General features: G+C 36.9%; 1 protein-coding gene across 3 annotated transcripts in view; it reads right to left on the bottom strand.

The window, feature by feature from the left end:
• Nucleotides 1-1,196: 1,196 nt before the first annotated feature.
• Nucleotides 1,197-26,127, bottom strand: part of BCKDHB (branched chain keto acid dehydrogenase E1 subunit beta) — a 131,044-nt gene continuing 106,113 nt past the window's right edge. Inside the window, exons 10-11 of one of the 3 annotated variants that reach the window (XM_069804731.1) lie at nt 5,998-6,150; nt 1,197-1,537 (exon numbers count right to left, since the gene is read on the bottom strand). In XM_069804731.1, coding sequence (XP_069660832.1) covers nt 6,010-6,150 — 141 coding nt within the window. In that variant the 3' untranslated portion in view covers nt 1,197-1,537; nt 5,998-6,009. Of the gene's footprint in view, nt 1,538-4,539; nt 4,806-5,997; nt 6,151-26,127 lie in introns of those variants that run through there. The other 2 variants (XM_069804732.1, XM_069804734.1) reach the window with 2 other exon arrangements.

Raw genomic sequence — 26,127 nt, 5'->3', positions numbered from 1 at the left:
GACGTTGTCCCAAAGGCCAGATTTCCCTTGGATTTCAGTGCATCTGCTCGATTAACAACCTCCCAGATCATCGGAATGGGTGTCGGAGGGGCATGGGGGGGAACATCCACTGACATTCAGAGTGAATTTATCCTCCCGAGCTTTCTCCCTGGCGTGTTTCAGCCATCACCTTGAGGACTGCCCTGAGCAGTCTGTGTACAAAGGTATTCTCCTTTCTCCCTGAAAGATCCCTCTGAATAGTAAGGGAAATGTGGCTATCTGGCTACTGGCATACATCTTCCCTTCTCAACCCCTCCCCTCCTTCCCCCATATAATAAGAAGCAACGCAGCATGAGATTGATTTGTACAGAGAGCAAAGCAACCAAAAAGACTAGGAACTGCTGAATTCACACTTAATTTAGGTGGTGGAAAAATGAGCAGAGCTGGTACCAAAGGAATTCAGTAATAAGCTTTGAAACTACTGTGCTGGAAGAAGATCTGCTGCCCTTTGAGCAGTCCTGGAACGTAGGACAAGAGAGGATAATTTTCACAACATCATTGCTGTGTCCTTGGCTTGTCACATGGAAAAGAAGGGCACTGTTAAAAATTAAGCAAACCTCCACTGAGCTGAGAAGCTCTCAGTCTGAAAGGTTGGATGCCTTTTTGCACTTAGGGATATTCAGTGCCCTTTATATTAACACAGGAAAAATAAAGATTCAGGTTTAATATTATAATAGAGCCTTTGGGGTAATTTCGTATTTGTGTCCTCACCAACAGAAAATGGTACGTGCGCTGCCTCTTCTCCCACCACTGGCATGAATATGTCAGGGTACTGTTACCTTTTCTTGACAAACTGGCACATTTTGCACAACTGCTTAGCAGCAGACACGTTCCATATCTAGAGGAAAAATAATTAAACAAAGATATTGCAGCAAAGATGTACCAATGGAGCCTCTCACCTATAGCAACAAAGCAAAAAAATCTCTCCTCCCTTCTCAAGAGAAATGGAGTTTTCATTTCGCTTGCAGAAGGAGAATCAGTATTTAGGACATTTTACATGAAGCCTCTGAAATAATAACGCTGGTTAAAGGAGGTGTCTGTCAGACCAGATGCACAAGCTGGTGTGGCTGTCTAACGTTTATTTTGTTGAAAATACAGTCACATTCAAATAACTTCTTTGGGTTTTCCCAAAACAATAACAAAACCAAGAGACAACATGTGCATAATATGTTTTATTGAATAAAATCCTGCTTCTAATATTTACACAGTGAAGTTTAGAGATGTAACCTAGTGAAGCATGGCGATGTGTAACATTCATACGACATCTGGAATATCTTTAAATACATCTGAAACTACTTATTATAGCAATCACCTGCCCATCACGGATTTCATAATTAAGGATGATTTGAACTTTCTGAAGAATAGCCAAGATGAATATTAAGGATAGCTGAGTTCAGAGAAAACAGTCTGCTATGTGAATTCCAAACGCAAAAGATTTGAGTAAAGTATCAAGAGTTTTGAAGGCAGCTTCTGTATTTCCCTGTCGTTCTTCTCATCTCTGCAGAAGAAGATGACAAAATAAGTTACTAATCTTAAGGCTGAAAGTAATATCCACAACTTAAACACACAGCACCCTCCACGGCAATCTTACTTTTTAAATTTATGTTGTCTTAACCTCAAGGTGTGTGAACCATAACAAAACACTTATTATGCATTAAAAACTATATTAAATTTTTAAACCTGCCAAGGTAGACACTCAGAAATTAGAAATGCTGCAACTGATATCCAGTGTAAAGACAACACTAATTACCACCATTTACAGAAAAACTTTATGATGAAGTGTCTTCCATCCCACTCTAGCATGTTAAGCAAAGTGTTATGTTTTGTTCTTTTAAAGCTCTACTAGATATACTATCAATCTACTATTACAGTGAAGAGGAGTCTTGTAAAGAAACTATAGTCAATACCTTTCCCATTTATAGTTTTTTTAAAAGATACTTTCATTATTCCTGACCTTGCATGAATTCTCAGCAAGGTTTGAATGCAAGCATAGACTTGCAACAGCCACACTAACAGACTAACTCGTAGCGCTAGTAGACTGTTATCTTATATTTGGACTACTCCCTGGTTGTGAACAAGACATGATTCACTGGCCATTTGCGTGATTTTTGCCATCCAGCAGGAAAACATTATAAACCAGGAATGTTGTGTCCTACTCAAGCCTCTGGAGGTTGTTTATTCTAGTGGGTTACAGACAGCGCATTAAAAAAGGCAGGCAGTCTAGCCTGCCACATTTGGGGTTCTGTGTTGAAAAGAACCTGGTTGTTAGTCTCAGGTTAAAAAGAAATGATCTTGCACAGTCTCTCATATTTTATTTACCAAACAGGGAGAGGAATTATATTTTTCCTGTGCCTCAAGTTAACCTGTGAGAAGCCCTGCCTAATAACCAGGAGTGCAAAGAACAGACATTCACTAACCAAAGTCCCTTCCTGTTTCCCAGCACAACTTACTGGTTGAGAAAGGGAAAGCATTGCTGTCATTTGCAAGTCCCTCCCAGCTGCACCACTGGTTCTCAGCAAACTGTATTGGATGTTGAAATACAACTTCAAATACATGCTTGGAAAGAAAAATAAATTTAAATCAACCCCCCATCATCCTCTAACATTGCCTAACCTTTAAGCACCAAGAATAAATTTTCCATAAAACAGTTCCATAATGAAGTTCAGTGTGATAACTTTGTATTTTCAGAGACTAAATTTGTAATAGTAATGGTGTGTCTACATACACACACACACACACTCTCTCATGGAGGTAAAGTGTCAGCTGTCAGTGACAGCTTTAAAATTCAGAATTTGACAAGAAAACAGAACATGCAAATGTGGTAGAAAAAGCTGCAAAAGGTAACAAAAAGGCACTTGGCTGTTTGCCATTTCTATGTGACATCCAACCCTCAATATATTTGTGTATCATAAGAGTATATTTTATAAAATCTGTGGCTATTTCCTTCTGTTTCTTCTTTTAGCCGCGCCCCCCCAAATGAACAGCCAGACACCATTCCATCTATCCAGGAAATGTATATCCATCCTAATCTCACTGCTCCTTTTCTCTTTATCTTTTTTCCAACTACAAAGAGTTATCTGGAACACAGCTGCCTACCTGGAAGCTATTGCTCTTATAGCTAACATAGCTATAAATTTTAATAACTAAGAAGCTGCTGAAAGATACGGATTTTGCTCTTGCCTGTCTCATCAGTGAGGTATACTGTATGCATTGTCAAACGCTGTCTTTGAGCAGGAAAACCATCTGTACTGTCAATCTTGAGATAAGCAGCTATGCATGTGTGAGACACTGTCAACACAGGTTGAGTAAAACCAAATGTACTTTAAGATAACAAGGCTAAGTTTAGAAATGATTGACTGTAGCATCCAGCTTGAGACCCTGAATTAGCCTCAGACACAAAGTTAATTCAGGTGCCTGAGAGGAATCTTTCTGGGTAAGAGGTACATTTGTATACACAGCCAAACATACTTCAGGGACGGTTTTGTTTGTTTGTTTTTTAAAGAAGATGCAGATTTATTCTTTAAGTGAGAAATAATTCCTTGTGTGAATAAGGACTGAAAGACTTTGTCACATGAATAACTTGAAGAAAAGCATACTGTGACTGGTAAAAATAAGTTTGGAGTTAGCGTCCCCATGCTTTAATATAGAACCCATTCTTGGGTCTGAAGAGGACTTTCGAATAGTGGTAGACCACAAAACAATATACAACTTGGTGTTACCCAGTAACAAGGGGAGGGAATCATACTGCTGCAGACTTCATGAAATGAAGTTGCAGGTAGCTTCTAACTCAAACTACAGAGATTTTAGACCATGTTAGAAAGAACAATCTGATAGTCCCCTGAAACATGCCTTAAAACAAGGCACATTAAGGTTCTCTCTTAGAAAAACCTCTGAGCAGCTCATTCTGTAACACTAGTAACTAGTCACACCAACCAAAAGACATCGTGTTACAGGCTCCACCATTCAGATCTTTTCTTAGACAAACCAGAAAGCAGAGTTTTCTGTGTCTTTACATTTTTTTCCACACAGCCCCTAATAAACCTGCTCCTTGATATCCTAAATCCATGTTTTCAGCTGGCCAATAACCTCTTCTGATATTTATGTGTGGTGCAGTCCACAGGAGAAATGTAAACACAAATGCAGATGACTTGTCCACATTTTAGTTCATAATACCTTCACAGAACGGTTTAGTGTGAATTTCCAGTGTGGAAATTGGATTGTGTACAAATTCAATGCAATCTCAGAACCTACTTTTTTCTCCTCATACCTCCCTCACTCTACCATCCTATAGAGGAATGGGGGTTAAACTAAGTCTCTGAACCACTCAAATATCCTCGGTTTGTCTCCCTTTCCTTACACAGAGGTAAAAATATTTGGTCCTTTGGTTTCCTTTGGAAAGGAACAGAGTAGAGGTTACCTAGCATGGCCCTGTAACTCGCCTCAAAGAGCAGATACAACCCATGCTCTTCAGGAAAGCTTCACTGACCTTATTACAGAGACGCCAAACAAAAAAGAAAGTAAGTCTTTAATAAGTTTACTTCAACTCAGATAAAAGGCAAGGATGGGTGTCATGAAAGAGAGAGCATTTACCACATACTCTACAAAAAATGATCACAACATTCTTTAATTTTAATCCTAAGGAAATGCTCTGGTGTGTCAATAACAAGTGATTTCAGAGAAATATTGTAAGTGGAACTACACTATTTTTTGGAGACACTGCCTCACTGGTAGCGTTCCCATTTCACACGCAGGCACTCCACCATCAGCTATGGAAGGAAACAGAGTGAAATGCAAAAAGTTGTCCTGAAAGTAAGTATGCAAATAAATGAGATTAACGTTACAATATTGACAACCTGCTATCCCTGGCCCTAAATTTAATTCACAGCTTAAGGTACAGGTAAAATGGACACGAGAGGGCGCCCGTAATATAGGGGCCACCTTGGCCCTCCCCTCCACAGCTAAAAATCCCCTGCCTACCTATTACAGGATCTCCTTATTCCAAAGGAAAACAGGCCTGTTGATTTCTTCTTTTCCTTTTAGTTCAGATGTACAAGACCCATCAAGACTTATTGTCAAAAACTAGGGTACTTGATTCACTTAGTTAAAGGGAAGCAGAGAATACCAGGCGTTGACACATTTCCTAACTATTAAACTTCAGTCATTAAGCAACAGAAGTTCTCCCGCAGCAACGCACAATACTAAGTCCTGGTTGGCCGCTGCACAGTCTAATGCTACTTAGTATTCTATTACAATGAAACAAAGACAAAAGATGTTACAGACTGTGATTAATAGACATGTAATAGAAATATATATTACTTCACAGGCCTGGTGCCTGAAGGGCTCTGCAAACAGAAATCTTCAAGCATGACCAAATTACATAAAAGATTATAAATAAAAATTATTTTTAGAATAAATATTAAATATAAGCCTTGTATTTGAACAGAACTGTAAGATACTACAGATACTCCATGTATTTTCAATGCTCTGCGTATGTTTGCTATGCAGTGCCTATATTTGGTGTAAATTGGGCCTTATTAGTACCTCACAGGTTTACACACCACCCTGAAGAGTAAAAAATTATCAGATTTTACGCTATGGTTTGCCTATGAAATAATTGTAAGCCTTCTAATATAGGTGAAAATATATTCTGTGCATTAATATTCCTTTCACCTTTCACTTTACATTCTTTTCACTTCTCAGGATACAAGACATTTAATTTACAGATTCATTAAGCAAGGTAATTAATTTTAAAGATTAAGCAAGGTAATTAATTTTAAACACTGACTTCAATGGCACTACTTAAAAATATTCAGATGACTTTAAGACCAAAGGCCCAAAGCCACAAGAGGCAATTCTTGTTATAAATAAATAAATGAGTAGCACTTTAGCCCCAAACCTTGCAATCACTCCGTCAGAATCCTTACAGGCAAACTGTCCATATAAGACGTTATTTCTCACCTGTACTACTGCTCAGTAATTAATCATTTTTCGAAGAGCATCATAGCATTTCCATTTGTCTGGGATGTAGAAAGGCTCAAAGATGTGAGGGAAAGGAGTGTCATAGCCACATACTCTTGAAATAGGAGCTTCTAAATTCAAAAAGCATTCCTCCTATTAACAGAAATACAGAATAAATGTTAGTGAGGCCATTATTTTCAGGAGTCTTGCATCACAAATTGAGGTCGAATGAACTTTGCCAGACTGACTGTCCTGGAAACTCAAACCTTCTATTTATATCACAGCATAAGCAGTCCAGACCAGAACAGTGCTTTCTTTTGCTCAAAGGTCCATATTAAAATAACAACCTGTGTTAATGTTATTTTCATTTTCTACATGTGTGCTGCATTAAATCATAGGCAGGTTATATTTAGTACATCTCCTATACATCCAGAGAAGTGCTGCCAAGAAACAAGTATTTTAGGAACAAAGGAGTAAGAGTTTCTTTCCTGTGCCACTTATATAGAAAAATTACATAATCTAAGAGTGTGTATTATTTGCTGGATACATGAACATCATATTCAAACTTCTTTGAACCCTTAGATGATATAAGACTCTGTCTGAGAAGCATTAAGCAGCTATGGAAATTACGAATTTGAACTCAAGTGGATTTGCATATCTCTAACCCTTGAATCAAATCCATGCAGTACACAAAACCCCACAACTTGTGTTCTATTTGGAGATCGGATTTGGCAACGACTGTGAGAGTTTCATTAGTCAACCTAGTAGGGTGCAAAATATTACAAATACACCATATTAATTTGGAAGTAACCTGTGGAAGTATGTGTAACGTTACCAGCTTTAATAACCAAATAAATAGTGGGCTTTCAATCTTCCCACTCTCAGGTACCAGAGTGATGGCACGGACCATGAGAATCTACAAGAAGCAGATGCAGAAATAACTTCGCCAGATCAAACTGACGCTGATGCTAATTATCAGTTCCCTTTCTCCCCAGATCTTTGGCATATGTATTTGCTTTCCAGAGCAGACAAATGAAGAGACAAAACCTGTCTCCTCCTGGCCTCTCCTTTATGGACTGCAGCAACTGAGACATCCTGGCCAACTTCCCCTGTACTCGGCTCAGCAAAACGGAAGGTGAAGGATTATCTACCCGTCCTTTTTCACCAGGCCCACAAAGAAAACAGTCAAAGAGCTATGCTCTTCTGCAGCAAAGTGCTAAGTATTTTCTCAGACTGATGAACTGTTTTGAATGCATGTTGCCTTGCAGTCCACAGCAGCCTAACTCTAATTTACTGTGCTTTCTATACATCACAGTATTTGGCAGCATAGAAGGTACTCATAACATACTGAGATTATTACAACCTTTTGCTCCAGCTAGCACTTCGGTGCATTGTGTAGTGGCAGATTTCTGAAAGACAGATGGACGTAAAAAGTCCAAGAGGTTGTGTGATCGCACACAGCGTCATGACATTTAACAGTGAACTAAGTCACCTAGAAAACTTCAGAGTCCAAATAGGTCTGAGGCAATAATATATGCAAACAATATAAAGAATTTTTGAGCTCCGCTTTCAGGCACTCCTTTGCTTTTCTTTGTAAAGATTCGCATTAGTACAAAATGCTGGGAAGTAGTGTGTATTAAATCCTTTACCCGTCCATGAGGTAGATCATGATGTCCTACCCCAACCTGCTGGCAAAGATATTTTTGATACTTAACAGTCCTTGGTTCCCATGTTGTGACTGCCCAATAGGACAAAGCAATAGCTTTCGGACCATCCCCAAACTGACTGCCCAGACCACCTGTGAAATTGCATTACACCAAAACGTACAAGTATATTCTAGACCCACAGCCTTCCAGTCCTGCATTGCTGTTTCAGAGTACCTGACACAGGACCGCTACCTAGGAGAGACCTTTGGTTTACATCATAACCGCTCTGTGATAACAGCTCATCCCACACGAACCTTGGAGAGAAAGTTCATTAGTTTCACTGAAAATATTTACTGCCATATTCCCCATACACTGGGCATCCACGCAGAGAGCAGCATTGCACCTTCAGCAGCCCAAGCAGCAGCCAGGGATTTTTAACTAAGTTATTGCACTGTATAAGTAAAATACTTCAGAGGCAGAAAAAACCAGACCCAAGCCACCAGCCAAATCCATGAGGGAAAGTCTCTGCTTACCCATTATCTGACTGAAATCAACACAGTTTCACAAAGATTCACACACAAATGGCTCTGACTGTAATAGTGCCATGCACAGAATTTCACACTGTAATAGTTTAGCATGGAAAAAGTAATTTTCCTAGCAAACTGATAAAATTTGTATAACAATACACTGAATAAGCTGCTTACAGTTTTTAGAGTACCATCACAGAATGGGTTGGGTTGGAAGGGGCCACCAAAGATCACCTAGTCCAACCCCCGATTGTTAAGATCATCTTCGGATGTATTTTTTACCTTACCGGCCATACCTAAAGTCATGGGTAAATCCTATAGACATGTATATGTTATTATGCAGAGGATAGTTACGTTATTGATGCATACATTTTACAGATGCAGGATTAGGTCAGTTGATGTGTTGGTTATGGAACTTACTGGAGTAAGTCAATGACCACAGTAACAACAGAAATGCTGCAGACCTAGCAAAATGAAGATGATTCAGTTGACATTATTTAATTGGCAGATTTACTGACAATATTTGCAAGAATATTGATAAAAGCAAATTGTAAAGAATAAAAGCTTTTAAGATTTTTTTTTAATATAGTGGAAATAAAATCATAATCCAGAAGGTGGAGTATAAAATTATCATCAGAGTAAGTTATTTGAAAGCAATCAAGAAAATGTACTTTTACTTCACAATGTAGAAGTATTGGAAAGAGACAAGAGCCTTGATCTTGCTAAGAGTGTGGCAAACACTTGACCTTAGCATCACAGTTCTCATTCAAAATGTAATAAAGCTAATGTTTTTATGACTTGCACCATGCTCATAGTAAGATGGCTAGATTTACTCATAGATTCACACTGATAGTCCTGCCATATGCTAAGTATTTGGTCCACAAAAACCAAAAAATCACAAATCCACACATTTTACACATAAGCAGTCATAGAAAACAAGCTTAAGAAAATATCTTAATAAGGTGATTTAGAGGGAAATCATGTCCTTTTTTTTTTTTTTTATATATATAACAATGTAAGGTGGTTTGATAGAAGATACTATCACTTTAGCAGCTGTGCTTCGGGTACATCTAAATATGCAGCAAGTCTTTTTTAGGACTGAGGTCTTTGCTTATAATGATCTATAATCAGGTTTGGAGCCAGTTTTGTTTAAAACACAACTAATAAAATTTATCAGTTCATGGCGTTTTAACTTATCTCTGGAATAAGTTCTAATTTATGGGATGATATATTCAGTTGTGCCCTTTAAATCCAAATCAAACCAAACTTTCGAAGTTACAGAATACGAAACTGCCTGCTTGATGGCATTAACTGTAATCTGACCAAATGAGATTACATTCTTCAGTAGATGGCATTAAATTTTGAAAAATCATAGTGTTTGCAAGATTTATATCCTAATATAAAAAAATTAATATAGTCTATAGACATATTTCTAACTGATCTTCCCTTTTGAGCTTGAAGAGCACTTAAGTGATCAGCCCATCAAATAGCCTGCCTTACACGAATTCTTGTTTGCACTTGCTGCTAAAAGTTAGACTGTAGGAAAAACATGAGTCCACCTCATCCTGAATATGATACTTCCACATCTGCTGTACATATTGCTGTGCCAAACTACTTGCACCTGCGCAGCCACGTTGTAGAGAAACATGAGTGAGAATATTAAATACTCAACATCCAGCTCTTCTTAAGACTAATTAGCAGACATCCATTGTACAAGCCTATCAGAACAAGTCTACCACAGTATTTAAAAGAGTGATAGAAGGTCAAAATTTTAAATTAAGTGGATTTACTCCATACTACTTGGGCATATAAGGGCTGGTACTGGCCCAAAGTGCTCTTGCACAATAGGGGAATGGAAGCTTACAGCCTTCGGTAACTCCCTGCCTATTTCAGAGACGCTGTTTAAACAATTTGACATCTTTCAAGGAAAGACCTCAGGAAAAAAACTTAAAAATTAAATGGTTTGGGAAGGAAAATAGTAGGCGTGGGATTTCTGATTCAGTGTAAAATGTTTTAAATTCAGTTTTGAAAATCAGTATGAAAAAAATCATACTTATTTAGTACAATATCCACTAACTTCCAAAATTCAACTGAAGTAAAAAATTACTGGCTTGTTAGAAAAAAAATGCTTGTAAGGGAGCAGATATAGTTATTAGCCTAATATCCAAATTGTCTTAATTTAAAAAAAATTCAGACAAAACATTAAAGTTGTCGTTCTTCCTAACTGCAGATGTCAAATTCTGGCCTCAGATATTCAATATGACCTTTACCAATTACCTTAATTTGCCTGAATTCCACTCAAAGATTCCTGGAAAACACATTATTATATTCTATAAAGGCATTTCAATTGGTCACATTATTTCACCTCAACATTTGATGCTTAATACACATTTAGGAAGACTTCTCAAAAAAATTTAAGAGCACAGGTCCCACTAAAAATCTGTTCTTGAAATTCATAGCAATCAGCCAAATGTATCACACGCACCATTTCAAAACAATCTTATGCCTTGATTTTTAGAATAGATGCTAAAACCAAGGACTTGCTAGATGTTGCATGATCATATTTGAAATGCATCCTCTAGTACTGGGTACATGCCCTCTATCTCCCCAGATTATAATATTCTAGTATGCTAATATGGAAAACTTCATCCAAGTTTATTTTAGCTTTATTTAAGTGTACGTTTTACTCTTATCAAAGATTCAGGTACCCATTCCTAAATCAGTGTTCTGAGTGCAAAACTCTTAAAAACCATGTACAACTGAGAATTGCAGGCATTTATAGACATATGCAATTATACAAAAAGGATAAAGTAAGAAAACAAAAACCCATCATTGGGCATTACTGAAAGAAAACATTACTCATCCTTCTGCAACGTATAGAAAAATAAAGCAATCTGGTCCGCACTTTAGGGGAAGTGCTTGTAGGCATCTGGCCAAGAAGAAAATAGTTGAAGAGCTTATTGCTCCAGAACATCCTTCCTCTGAAGGGAATTTCTATCAACCTACATATTCATCGTAAACAAACCTCCATATGCAAACACTTTGGTAAGTACCAGTAAATGACACTATTTAATGTGCAGCTAGCAAGACAGACAATTCCAAACTGATACTTTTCCCCTTAATTATCCTATTTTGGTCTTATTCTCTTTACTTTCATATCTTTTGGATCTATTTCATTTCCCCCCTCTGACTGACATGGATTAAAATCAGTAAAAAGGAAATATTTTTTTATATTTTTAAATTCTACTACTCTGTAGAATACTCCCTAAGGTGAGAAAACTTTCCTTTAAAAATGAATAATTTCTGCTGCAACATTTTATGTCCCAGGGGTCTCTCCCATGCTATTCTTATTTTGCAACACTATAGGTACTCAAAAAATTAAGAGCTACGAGAATATCACATGACTACAGAGTTGCTGTATGAGAACACTGATTTTACAACTCCTTTTTTCAGTACAGAAATTTACTTTCTGTAGGATGACAAAAAAAAAAGTCGATTTTAAAGACTAATATGAACAGGCAGAGCTTGATAGAAATTTTAATATTTCTTTTGGTATTATAGCTATCATAATAAAAAGATGGCTAAACATCAGGTTAAGGTCCATTACACAAGGTGAACTGCAGGAACGTTTTTCATGCAAGACTACTTATTTTTCTGCTGACAATAACTACAAAATTTAGACCCAGGAACTCAGTGACTAGGTGCAAAGGTTTAATTCAGTTGTGGTTTCTGTCAGTTAGAACTCTGAATTTTGCCATCTCATCTATAGATTATAAAATTTAAAAAACCCACACACATATTTGAAGGACTTTTCAGAAAGAAAACTCTTACCACATTAGAGTTTCACTTTCTGGTCTGATATTTTTATTCTGATTTATTTATGCTGTTGTCATAAATTAAAGTGTGAGGCTCAAACAGTTAAGAAAACTTATTCCATATCACTTTATAGATGACTGTTGCATTTATATTATCTAATACTTCCTCAGATGGCTTTTCAACTGTAAATTACACATTATTATAAGAATGAGATGAATCCTACTATAGTTTAGTAATGAGCATGATCATCTCATTGACAACAAAACCTATTTTTTACGTCAAAGCTTAGATACAGATTTTCACAAGAAGCTTTCCAAAGAGGTAGTCGATCAAACCCTACTTTATAAAAGGGGATTTCACGCAATAAAGCTGACACTAAATATAGATTAAAGGTATTTTTCTTTGGTTTCTGCTTAAAAAAAATGTCCAATTTGAACAGTTTACTTTCAATAACAGAAAAGTCAAGCATCTGCAGTTTTCTTATGTCTCACAATTGTAGCACAGTACTCTCCTTGACAGCTGTAAGGACCAAATGCTACAAGTTTTAAACAGAATTTTCTCTGATAACACATATATACTACGTTCTTATGAATAGTCGCTTCTATGAGCTACATATGTACTATACACCCACAAGATATTTTCAAGTTGAGATATATATATCTGTCTCTTTAGAAGGAGCATTTTTTTCCAACAGCTTAGCCATATTCGTCTTAAAATACTTTTACAAAACTTTTCCTGATAGTTACAATAGTGATACAATTTTTCCTCAGAGAGCTCTGCAGTTATATGTTGTAAAGGTTTAACTTCTATCAGAGTCTTCCCCTTTTTCAGATCACTTTAAAAAAATCCTTTTATAACTTAGCACAGCTTGCAATGATACATTTTATGTTACCAATTTTTTGAATTTACATAATTAATGTCTTGTCAAATACAGAGAAATAATTCATTGCTAAAATTATTTATCTTATGATTGCCAAGCAGATAATATTTTTATTTACAAAATACATCAGCAATTAAAAAATAAAGAAGCACTTAGGGGAAAAAAAGTCTGTTCTCTGTAATTCATTGGCTTGTTACCATTAAAAAGCAATTAATGGTAAATATTGGCTTTATAGTACTGAATCACATCAAACAATTTATATATGAAGTCAAATTTACTATACAAAAGATGAAGTATTGTAACATAAAATCAAGAAAAGTCTTTCCAAATAATTCACATCCCTCTTAAATCCATCATGCTAAAATAAGAATTTATTTCAGCTATTTTCAATCACAAGCATTGAATGTATTAGCAGTGAATATATTTCTGACCACAGCACTTTTAGAATACAGACAAATACAACATAATGCAACATTTTAAGAGTAATTCTTAATCCTGTTTTAATACTTAAATACTTCATTACTTAAACCTTTTTTAAATTATCTATGAGATGCTGCATTATGATACTCGTCGCAATTTAAAAAAGCTTGATATATGAATTCTCTGTATGAGTATCTTTACTAGAAAAGAAAGGGAGTGCATGTGTACTTGAAATGTTGTCTTCATCGAAAGAAACACATAGGACTGGGTGGGGAGGATGGTGAGAGGTTAATATAAATTCCTTCTATACAACACACACACACTTTTTGAAAATGTGTTTCTACTATATACCATATACTTTAAAGGTTTCCCAATAAATGTTCAAGGAATTTGAACAAAAAGATGTTTAAATATTGCAAGCAACGTAAAATGAAAATAATACAAGTGGAAGTAACCCAGACTTGTAAGAATACAAGCATTCCTATGTACTAAATAAAGTATTTCTGAAACTGCTTTCTTCAGGCAGGATAGAATTTTTGGTGCTATGGCTTTAACTGCAATCCTATAAGATGATGTTAGGTCATTACAGCAGCTATGGGGTAGCTACACACCAGCAGCTGTCTTGCAAGCCAATGCTGTTAATACAGGCTTTTTCTGTCACATAGAAGTAAAGAATCCACAAGTTGACTGAAATATTAAATGCACTTTTTTCTGAAAAATCAGTATCTAGAGCATCCCATATGTTATTTTTCTGTAATCCTGCATACTCAGTTGACTTTCAGTGCAGATATGTATTTGCGTGTTTTGCTCCTGGCACATCATCAGCTGATGAAACTAATGACAATGAAAATATGTTTTAATTCAAGTCACTGAAAAATGTTTATGTTGCATATTTTTCCAGACCAATTGCAATTTCTTTATATTAAAAAATAACCAATTTACCCTGTGAAGCTCACTACTTCCATTTCACAGAAAGGAATGCGCATAATTAGACAAGTAAAACACATGAGGATAATGTTGTCGTCGTTGTCACTTGTACCTCTGGAGTTGTAAACACTCCGAAAGAGGATTTGACCAGCAGTTCAGGACAGACACCTCGTTATGAGCTGAATTTCGTTTTTAAAATCCACATGCATTGTTTTGGGGGAGTCATACCTTTTGTCCTTCACTTATGCTGCACTGAACTGCTTACAGGCAGAATAACGTTACTGCTTATGAAATATTCACGGTGAATGTAAAAGGTTCTGCAGTTTCCAAGAGGGAGAACTGAAACTAACTTCTCCAGCTTCAATGTTTTGCAGCTGACAGGAGACACCAAGTGACATGTTTATCTATCTTAGATTTTACAGAGGGTCTCATCACTATTCATTTATATAACATAACCCCGTTATACATTGAAGACTTTTATATGGACTCAAGAGTATTTTATTTCTTACTTATTTTACATTTCTTTTGAACTTCACTAGTTGCATTGCTTAAGACAACACCAGCTATCTTAGCAATGGCTGCCTGATGCAGTTAAGTTCTCATTCACACAAGGATTTGAAGACTGTCTTCAAATTTCATTGTGGCTAGCTTCACAAATGAACAGAAAAATCTTTAATAACCCAATGCAAGATGGATATTGTTTCTTAAATTTTTATCAAGTTTACAACACAACCACTCCAACAAACATTCACAGCAACAGCATTAACTTGAAGCTGTTGGGATTAGAGCCTTCATCAGTAGCTTAGTTGCCTTGCTGGTAGAACTGCACAAAAAAATCAGCCCCGCATTCCCAAGGTATTTACAAAAACAAAAAACCCCCCCACAAACCAAACTGCTTATCCTTCCCACAAGAGGAGGCAAACAAATAAAAAGTAATTTTCACTTCTTCCCATCCCATCCTATGTTTTATGCAAAAGGCTAAGCCCTTCCATGAAACTTTTACACATTTTAAATCCAACCTGGTGGAGTCTAGGACCAGAACTGAAATAATATTCAATTCAGAATGACACACTGACAGAAATCAAGTTTTTCCCAGTAAATGTATAATTTGTATTGTTTAGGGCATGAGGTCCAGCAGCCAGCGTGATTCTTCTCCACAAGATAAATGGCACAAGACAGATACGCTCGAGAGGATGCAACAGGACTTCCAGGTTGCTAGAATACACTACTGCCTTAAATGAACCCTAACAACGCTCTTTGGCAAGTAGGATTTTTTGATATTTAATGGTAATCCACTTGATGATCCCTTCCCATCTTTTTACTACAAGTGCTAGAAACACTATTTTTTCCTAGGCAATTATTGCAACACCATAACTGAAACAATCTAAGGTGTTTCCTACAAATGACATATGCTATACAGTATATACCCAAAATACAACAAAATTCTTCAAATTCAAGTTATTTATTCTGTAAAGTAGCAAACAACCTTACAGCACATTCACTACAAATTATGTTATTCTATAGGATATTCCAAGTTTACTTTCCTGAAGTGGCAATTACGAATATTTGCATCGGGACCCACACGTTTTCTAAAAGCATGCCCTAAGCCCCACAGACAGTTAGAATGACTTCCCAGACCCATGAATATCTGAAGATACTTGCTTTATGTAGTTACTTGGCATTACGAACTCATCTGTTCAGTCAATGATCCTGCCAGCTGTTACATATATGTTAACACAGGTGAATAATCCAAGTGAAATCAATGGAGCGAAAGTGCCTGTGTAAAATTATTCATATGTGAAAACGTTTGTGGATTACAAGTCATTTTTCCACATGAATGAGCAATATATTAAACAGTTGTTAAGCTTCTAAAGTGAGGATCATCCTCCTAATTACAACCCACACCGTTTAATCACAACACTAGAAATATCCTACCAATATAATCAGATTTTATACTTTTAGATCATCCTCTACCACCTACCATCCTAATTACTTATTTAATTATTTTGCAAAAACATCCCCTGGTTAATTTCAACATGCCAGAAGTGACAGGAAGGATTTGCTGTTAAGAGTTTTAATAGCCAGTGAGTGGTATTTTTATTTTTACAGCTGTTTAGGCAGCTGAGAGATTCTTGCAAAGGCAGCCTTGTCAATCTACGTATCTGGCACAGTAAAATCCTCACAGAAGTACTTCACTCAACACACAGTAATAAAATTCAAAGGAAATACAATTTCAACTGCTGTTATTAAACAATTTAAACCAGCATATTTCCCATTTTATACCGAAGCATTTGCATTTTGGGACAGCACAGTGAGAATGCTGCTGTCACTCTGAGTGACCGTCACCAAACACTTCTCCAGTGCAAACCCACAGCGTGGCCAGGCAGAGGCAAGTACAAAGGAATTATCCCGTCCACCCATGAAAAGGTTGGGGCTTATCTAGTATTTTTCCACAGCGTTTTTTAACATTATCGTCTTTGTAAAATGGACTCGGAGCAGGGGAGAAATATTAAGATTACTAAAACCAGAAGTATAAGGAATTTTATAGTGTATTCTTTAAACCAAGCTGCCATTTTACTTACTTATTTAATTTATAGGAAGCTGCTTGATGATTCAAACCCACAGGTGGAAGAATTCTAGTGCAAAGCTTCAACTCCTATATTAAATACCCTCTCATATAATGGCAAAAGTAACTGTTAGGAAAGCTGACTGGTAAGTATAAAGAGGCAATTTTTATTTTACAGAAAAAGTGTAAAAAATTGGAGAGAAATGCAGTGAGGTTTTACAGAAAGTATAAAGGTTTATGCAAAAAATACTCAGAAACACTGAATGAACCATACTGGAGACTGAGCTTTTGGGTACAGGCTGACTTAAAAAGTACGAAAGAATTATTTTATCATACAAACTTCAAATCTTTATATAAAGTTAGGCCCAACTTTCTTACAATAATTAGTTTCTTTGCTAGAGAGATGTATTTTTTTTTTAGTTTTTATCATTTTTCACTACATTACTCTTCACACAAACAGGCTACACTGCTATTCCACTGTAAAGAAGAATTGCCAAAAAAACTAAGAGAAAGCAAAAAAAGAAAAACAAAAATCAAAACCAAACCAAAACCTCAAAGAAAAGAAAAAATTAATACTTTATTAATTTTCCCAGCTATAAAAAGTTAATGCAACTCTGTTACAAAAGACCAAGAAATGTACTGTAAATGAAACACTTTCATTTTAAAATGTTTAATAAAACTACCTAAACAGTTAGAATTACATCTCTTAATTTAAAAACTGGTCTAAAAATGAAGACCAGGAATAATATATTTCAGAGGCTATGAAATTTTAGTTTACATTTATCCCAGAATTAACAATTCAAAATTTTTCACCTGATTTTGAAGCGTTAATGAAGTACATGTGCATGTACAAACAAATGCATGGGACCTATGAAATATCCAGCAAAACTGAAGAACAGAAATACAGGTAACAGAATTAATTATTTTTATACAATAGAAAAACATAATGGCAGAGGTTAACTGTATATTCTAGGAGTCTCACTTAAGTTTTCATTGGATTAAGCCCAAGTATTTAACTTGGTCTTAGAAATGACTGTTTAAATAAATTTCGTACTTAAAATGATAATGTGAACTTTACTTTTACACTAAATCAATTATGAAATTTTAATTTTCACTCCACTAGCAAACTTTCTGCTTTACAGCCAAAACTATAAATCTTTTACATAACCTAGTCTATCTCTTCCACCAATGTTATCAATTGTATAGCAAATTTCCTAATGAAGAAACAGAGTGAAAAGGAAAATACCTACACAGCTACCTTAGTTAATGAAGCACCTAGCACAATTTTTCTTCTTTTCAGTTACACACAGTTAGCACTCAAAGGACAGTTGCCATGAATGAAATGTAAAAATAAGCCATTGGTAATATAGCAAAAAGGAAACTGCAACTCATTTCAAGCTGAGATTTTCTTTTCCCTCTATATGACTGCTAAACAGTAAAAATAAAAATGTTCCCCTCATGTAAGTACGTTAGGAAGTTCTTTCTCAGTTTATTCAATAAGTAACATTTTTGCTGAGATTAATCTATCAACACAAGCTGCATTCTACAGGAGATCACTAACAAATGGCATTCAGTATCACAAAGATAAAATAGAACTATAGTGCAAATGAAGATTATTTTACTATTGACAAGGTCTGATTCTGTGAAGCTAATTAGTAAACAGGCATCTTAACCTTCCTCCCCTGAAAAAAAAAAAAAAATCCACAGCTATTATATTGAAGCAGGATCATTTAAGAATTAAAGGTCTCTATGTCAGCTGATTTTTTCGATATATAACACATTTTTCGAAGCACATTGGGCTTCTTGTTTTGCCCTGTATCCAGTACTGTAATTATATAATAGCATAAACTCTAGCCATTTACAATCACAGAGACTGTGATATATGATATACAAGAGGAAGCATAAAGAGAGAAACCAAAAAGCAGAGTTCTGTGGAAGTCTGAGCTTTTATTTAGGTCCATTTGCTTTGCTGGTGGCCAAACTCACCGTTGTTCAAATCACATTTCCCGTCACATAAAGTCACTACTGATGGCAGAAGTCAGGGATTAGGTGCACTGACACTGATGTGCTCTGCCAGCTGTGCAACCACAAAACCAAGACACATTTTTAAACAACAGTTATCCAGTCAGGGCAATTCCTGCTCCCACCAGCCCATGCGTCTGATTTCCCCTCGATAAATGAGACCACCAGGCCATGCCCAGCTGAACTGTTTTGCTTTCCTGAACTTCTGAGAGAGCATAAAGACACAAGATTTGATGAGGTCTCAGAATCTGCCATCATAGAATGCCACAGTTTCTATCATAAATTGATCATGTATTATACTGTACTGTAGTCATATTGCAGTTACTGTTGGTTTTTATCCCCACTCTGTCTGTATGGCAGGTGATCTTAAACCCCTTTTTCTAATTTCAAGCCTAAATTAATTCATACATTATTTTTCCCCAGCATTACTTTAGTAAAATAGGTCCTTTTCTGCTGGTTACCTTTGCTCATTTCTCCAGTAAATTTATAAACAGGACTGACATTCCTGTAGCCTTCATTTTGATAGCGGGAAGAAGGCAGGCGCTTTCAGGCTATCTTCATACAGCTGGCTCTCCGCACCTCCCGATTACCCGAGCAGCTCCTCACTCACTTTGGTTTCATTGTTTTTTTCTTAAAACTAGTCAACCACACTTATATACAATATTCCACATGGGATGGCTACCACTTATCTTCTACAATAAAATAAGTACTTACTATTTCTACTGTAAGGGTCTCTCCAAACACACTTGTCTTTTTAACCAACTCCATGATGTTGGTGATACCTTGTGCTCAGTTGTGTAACTGATACACTAGCTCTTCCTCTTTTGCCCAACTAATAAGCTATAATCTTATGTAAAAAAAAAAAAAGTTACTAGTTCCTAGCTATATAACCTTGTACTTCACCCACTTAGACTGTACTCTCTTTCTCCATGTGAGACCCTCAACATCACCCAGGTTCATTTTAAGATTCTAATTTTTACTGTATTAACAATAGCCTGACTTTATGATTCACAAATTCTGGCTTTTGTAACTAAGAAACTAAAGAAAGTGTTAAGATCTAACCAAGTTTTCAGAAACGTTACTAGTAGCCTCTTACAACTTGGTAACATTTTTGAGAGCCCAGTATACTCCAGTCTCCTCATCATATACCTTGCAGTTCTTGTACTGTCAAGATTTCGTAATGTCAGGATCTAATCTTTCAGGTTAATCTGGCACAACATACTCTTGCCATATAAAGCCTAGCAAATTCAGCAACAAATTAAGTTTAAGAAAACATCAGCCTGACAAAAATTTTTATCAGAATACAGTAACTGAAGAAAATGAGTACTTTATGCTTTTAGGAGGGAATTCAGAGCTATAAAGATGGAAAACCACCGTTGAAAAAAACCCACAAAACCAGCTGGTACAAGAATTGTTACAGGGTTTTTCTTATAGTATTAGGTAACTACATTAATTCTGGATTTTTCATGTCAGCTGGTAGAAATACAGTCAACCAATTCTGCTAACAACTATAAGAAAGAAGCCTTCAGACACTGCAGGCATGGGTTTATATTACTGAAGATCCAGCTTTAAGTGTGTGACATTGTACTTTGTCTTGATCAAGACAAGAAATGTGCTCTCAAATGTCTTCTTTTGTGGTTGGTTAAGAAAAAAAAAGCCACAGAAATAAGCTCACATGTAACACATTATTTTCATGGTCTGTATCTGCTATGAATTCAGGGATACTCCAGAAATTATGGGGTTTGTTGGCTGCATAGTTTCCTATCCATCGTAAAATCAATATTATTTTGAACGCTGTACAGAAACAGAGGTTTAAGCAGCTTTCTCTGAACAGCATATAATTTTTCAAGATATTTCTACTTATTTTAGTGGTTGCCACAATTATAGAGAGAAAGAAAAGCTTAGCTTTTAGTGGTTAATAAACAACTTCAGCCTAGAAGACCCTCTGACCAAAGCAAGCAATAGCTGAGGTTTACTCCAGCATGGTGACCAAAGCACGGTGAAATCCAAGTGGCTGCTTTGCAGTTTTCATTTTGCATACAATGGTTTCCAACAGCCAAACATCTTTTGAAGGTATCTTACTTATTTGATAAAATTTTTCTAAATTATTGCTGTTTGCATCTTAAAACAGCTGTTTTCAAGACTTCTTTCTTTCTGATTTTTCCCCCCAAAAATGGGAATATGAAATATGTATCTGAATTTTTCAGCTCTAACCAGTGTTTAAATACTTTTCTCTGTGCTGTTACAGGTCATGTTAAGTTTGTCAGCTTCTCTGAGAACAGAAACAAAACTATTAAGACAGGCTTTTTTTCCTTTACTCTAGGATTTTCCTTCAGGATTGGTCATTTCAGAGGGTGTGAGTGGTTTTCATTAAGTAAACTGCAGAATATTACTATGGTAATGGACAACTAATAAATCTGAACAACAGGAGAGTAAAGCTATAAGCTGTTTAAAATTTAAAAAGTAAATATTTTGGGGAGTGAATTGACTTAACTGAAAAACCTCAAAAAATTTCATACTAAAAGCAAATCGAAACTTTAATACTATTCTTAAAAAAATTCATAAAAGCTAAGGTGGTTTAGAATACAGTTTGCAAGACAATTGCAATCTACCTTGGAGACAGCCTGCTAACACTGCAAAACAGCTGAGCAGCTTTAAGGTGAATAATCTCAATTGCCATGTATCTACATTGACAGACTAGAGGCCAGATGTCCAATGCTGTTTATGTTCTTGTAAGGGAAACAGTTATTTCAGGAGACATTCAACTGGGTCTTTAATTCTCAGTCGCTGAGAAAAAGTTTCAAATCTTTCCATAAGGAGATGTACTCTAAAATGAAATGTGCCACCCTTTGAAGATGTTTACTCTTACTGACTAGGAAGGAGGCCTGGAGTGAATGGATTAGAGATTTAATTTTTAGATTAATCCACCTGAGTAATTATGAAGAAAAATTAAAATCCATGCCACCTCATTGCAGTGGCTGTCTTTACACAGGCAGTTGCAGAGCTGAGATAAATGCTCACAGTTAAACGGAATTATTGTTGAAGCTATTTAATACCAAACTGGACCCATACAAAATCCGTAGTACCTAGTGAGAGTGTCCATCAGTAACAGGAAAAGAGACAATGTTACTTTAAAAATCCATCCATATTTCCCTCTCTTTTCAGTCCTTATCAACTGCAAAAGCTGGTAAAATCTTTATGGACATGTCTTCAGCTCTTCCAAGTTTCTGGACTACCTGCTGGAATTCAAAGTTGGTATAACATCCAGCTTTAAAGGTGAATGAAGATTGCAGGTAATCAAAAACATTATAAAAAACCAAAATGCCATTCACTAGGTGACTTGATAACTTCTGAAGTTGCTCCTATAAATTCATTTCAGCATGTTTTAGGTTAACCCACTGGCTTCCCAAACGAGGCTACTAATGGAAATTACCGATTCCTAAGAACAGAATCCAGTTAGACAATATTTCTTAACCTTCTATGAGTAATGAATGTATGCAAATATATTAACTGATAAGGAAAGATGTCTAACAGAATACACCGATCCACACTCATAACCCTGCATGTCTAAACCCGTATATAATGTTACAGGTAGTACTTGGAAACAGATGTTTCCCTCCAGTGGCTCAAAACTCTGGATGAAAATGGGAGAAGTTCAGATCTTCCTACTCGGAGCTGAATCAGAGAACTTCTATCATTAAATAATAGTAAAAGATTCTTTATAACTTTTGCAAAGATGGTAACATCCACATTTAGTCACTTAATCCTGTCACGCTTGTTTATTTGAGAAATCCTTTTCTTAGTATTCTGAATATAGACAGTGATTAAATACATAAAGATTAGAGGATTTTGCCTCAAAGGAAATTAGATTTCTCAATTTTGGTTTAACCAAGCAGGATTCCTCTGAAAAGAAGCTGCTAAAATGCTCTTGGAAATGCAACACTGATTATGTAATTTCAGTTTGGAATAACACTGGATTGCTCCTTCTGTATTACTTACCAGGTTCCTTGCTCATCTGAAGCATTCTCAATAAATTCTGAAGATAAATTGCTTATCTGAAGCGTTCTGAATAAACAGGAACAACTTGCTGACTCAAGACATAGCAACATATGATGTTACACCTCCTATTTCAGAGACATTTTCTCTCCTTTCACTTCTGCCCTTTGGGACTGAATACAGTATAACTCCATCAATATATTTACTAGCATATAATCACATTAATTCCATTAACATCAATATACATTGAGGTCGACTCAGACATATGCATATACCGCGGACTGGATCTTGACACCTACGGTATACACAAGCATATTCAATGTTAGCTTTTTATACTCAATATTTCTTATTCTCAACCAAACAGTATTCCTAAATGTAAGGTTCACCCACATGATCAGAGCAGAACAGAGGAATGAATTGGGTCATAACCAGATGTAGCAGCTGCACAGGACATAGCGAGGCACATTTGTCAGGATTCTTACTAAGATGACACTGAAGTCTTGCATCACTACGCTAGTGAAAGGAGTTTCCTTCTGCAATGTATCCTTTGCAAAGACGTGGGGTTATTTTTAACTTCCCATTGGTAGTAACATATAGACTTGGTGACTTATGTTACTGAATGTTGTTATTTGTCAATCTGTTGCAGGGAGAAACTCCACGATCAATACAGTTTCGTAGACAACAATTACGCTTTGCTGTGTAAGGGATGCTTCTCTCATTACAAAAAAAGAAACACGACTCTCGCTTTTCTTAGCCTGCATAGAGACTAAAACATAGCACCACCAAGTTTTACGCACAAAGTTAGCAATGCCCATAACTGAAGGCAGAACAGAGAGGAAGAGCAGGGGTGCCCAGGGACCGAAGTCCAGCAACAGCGAGCGGGGGGACGGCACGAGGGACCCTGACTTTTGGCCTGAGGGTGCTGGGCCAGCAGAGACCTCCCTGCTTGGCGAGGAGAACTGAGAGCAAGTGATGTGTGAGGTATTCGAGTAGGGGAAAAGCTCAAGCCTCCTTCACTCCCAATACAAGCCCCAGTACCCAGATCCGCTACGGGTGGTTGTTGACTCTGGCCACCCCCTCACGGATTTTTCCTTTCCTCCCTGCAGTGGAAGCACAATGAGTCAGAGAAACAGCGTGAGTGAGGGACCTCCTGAAAGTTAACCTCATCCTCATACTTCCACAGTGAGTTTAAAACCAGCATTATAACGGTAGGTAGTGTAAAATTAAACACACATTTAAGCCTCGCTCAGTTTTACTATCGGAGTGTGCTCCAAAGACGCTTTCTTCAGTCTGTAAGGGGACAAGCCTATTAGTTTCTGATCCAGAAACACAAGCCTCGGGTACAAACAGCAGAACGAACCAGACGTCCTGAATTCTGGAAACCCGGGTTCGGAGAGGTCTCAGAGGACCTTAGGGAAACGTTAGGCAGACTCCCCACCTCCAGAGCACCCGGCCTGCCTGAGGCGCCGGCCCGTCACCCACCTTACAGGGGGTGCAGGGACTGAAGGCCCCGCTTCCCCGCGCTCCAAGAACCCTTCCCGTTTTAGCAGAGCTCTCCCTGTCCCACGCCTGATCCTGCTCAGAACCCGCAACCTAAACGCTCTGCAGCCCAAAATCCGATGGGGAATTGTGCCCTGGAGAAGGCCAGTGAATGGCGCTGCATTAGCACCAGAAAGCAGCTCGCAGACACCTTTGTTCAAGGCTGCTTGGTGGTGGCCAAGGGAGCCGGACTACTAATTATTTTACCCCATGATGTCGCTAATGACTAATTCACTCACGTGAACGCAGAACCGCCCTAATAACTAGCTACAGAGAGGGGTAAAACTGGGAAAAGCAGCGTTCTCCTTGTGCCACCGAACAGCAAAGCAGGGAGCACAAGTGTGACGCCGGGGGTGCTGACCTCGGGGGTGGCAGCTCCCCAATTCCCGTTCCTCCTCATACACACGTTTTATGCATCGGCTGCGAATGCAGAGCAGAGAAACGGCCCAGGGAAGAAAATCAAACTTTCAGTCAAGAACATCAAGTTTGCCAGAAATTCCACCTGGACAGACAGAACTTACTCCCTGACAAACTGCCTGGTGAAACTGCAAAAAGATCTGACACTGGTGTTTTCTGACGGAACAGTATTTCGTCAAAAAATCCACAGCCAGTTCTAAAATAGAGGCACTTTATCTTTTTTGCTAAAGGATGAAAGCATTGCATGTAATTATCTTCCTGCCTGATTGAAATAATAGGTTTTCAGGGTCTAAATACTAGCAGCCCCAAAACAGATGGTTATTCCTCCTCCAGGTCCTCGGCGATTTTCATCCGTCGTCTTCGTTCCCTACCATTATTGCCTTGGATCTGGCCATCACTTACAGACACATTCAGATATAAGATTCTGCACATCTTTTACAGTTCATCTTAAAGAAAAATATTTAAACTATGTTGGGCAGAGAGACAGATACATTATATTTCTACTCGAGTATTTCATAAATGAAATGTGATGCTTGTTTCTCTTGAATAACACCAGTCAATGCTAGCCACCCAAGGGGCCTTCCAGGATTTAATTACCAAAACTTGGGCTTGCAGATAACTTCTTTTCTGTGACAATGCTGAACAGTGTAAGTTTGACTGTATTCAGAGCAGCAGCCAATCTTAAAATACTTTAGGATTCATCCATCTCAGCTGTCCAACAAAAGCATGGAGCTTTCACATTATAATGCAGGATTTAAGGATTGGGGTTTTTTCTGCTGGGTTTTTTTGGTTTGGTTTTTTTTTTTTCCCCTTAAGTTTTTGCCGGAACACCACGTGAGTTGTCTTTGGACTCATAAACCCAAAAGCTGTTTCTTGTATGCTTTTTGGATTTCACTGTTACCAGTATTTCTGCCTCCCTGACGGAATATCTTAGGTCTGAGGTTTCATAATTCAAGGCAATTATATTATAAAAATTGAATGTTAAAACAATTCATTTACACATATGTTTATAGTGCTCCAAAGATTTTATACACTGAGATCAGATTATAAAGCACACAGAACTAGACTTCTGTTTCAGCTTCAGCTAACAGACGATTCACATTCAGTATATTGTTTCAAAATAAGATGACTGCACTTCATTTTACAGTTTGTGTATTTTTACAATTATAATATTATACTCTAATGTATTTTTTGCACTGAATTAATTACATTATTGGGCAAAAGTAAAAATGCAGCCCCATGAAGTTTCCATTGTATTATTCAAAACTGTTCTTGACTGTAAAACCTATGAATAGCTGTAGAAAGGAAGATTCTTACTTTAGTTGTAAAATAAAAATGTAAAATAAAAATTGAACATGCAGAGTTCCAGATACA

The sequence above is a fragment of the Haliaeetus albicilla genome, chromosome 17 (assembly GCF_947461875.1).
Source record: "Haliaeetus albicilla chromosome 17, bHalAlb1.1, whole genome shotgun sequence".
Lineage (NCBI taxonomy): Eukaryota > Metazoa > Chordata > Aves > Accipitriformes > Accipitridae > Haliaeetus > Haliaeetus albicilla.
The sequence above is the reverse complement of the archived record's forward strand: the minus strand, read 5'-3'. Positions and strand labels throughout refer to the sequence as shown.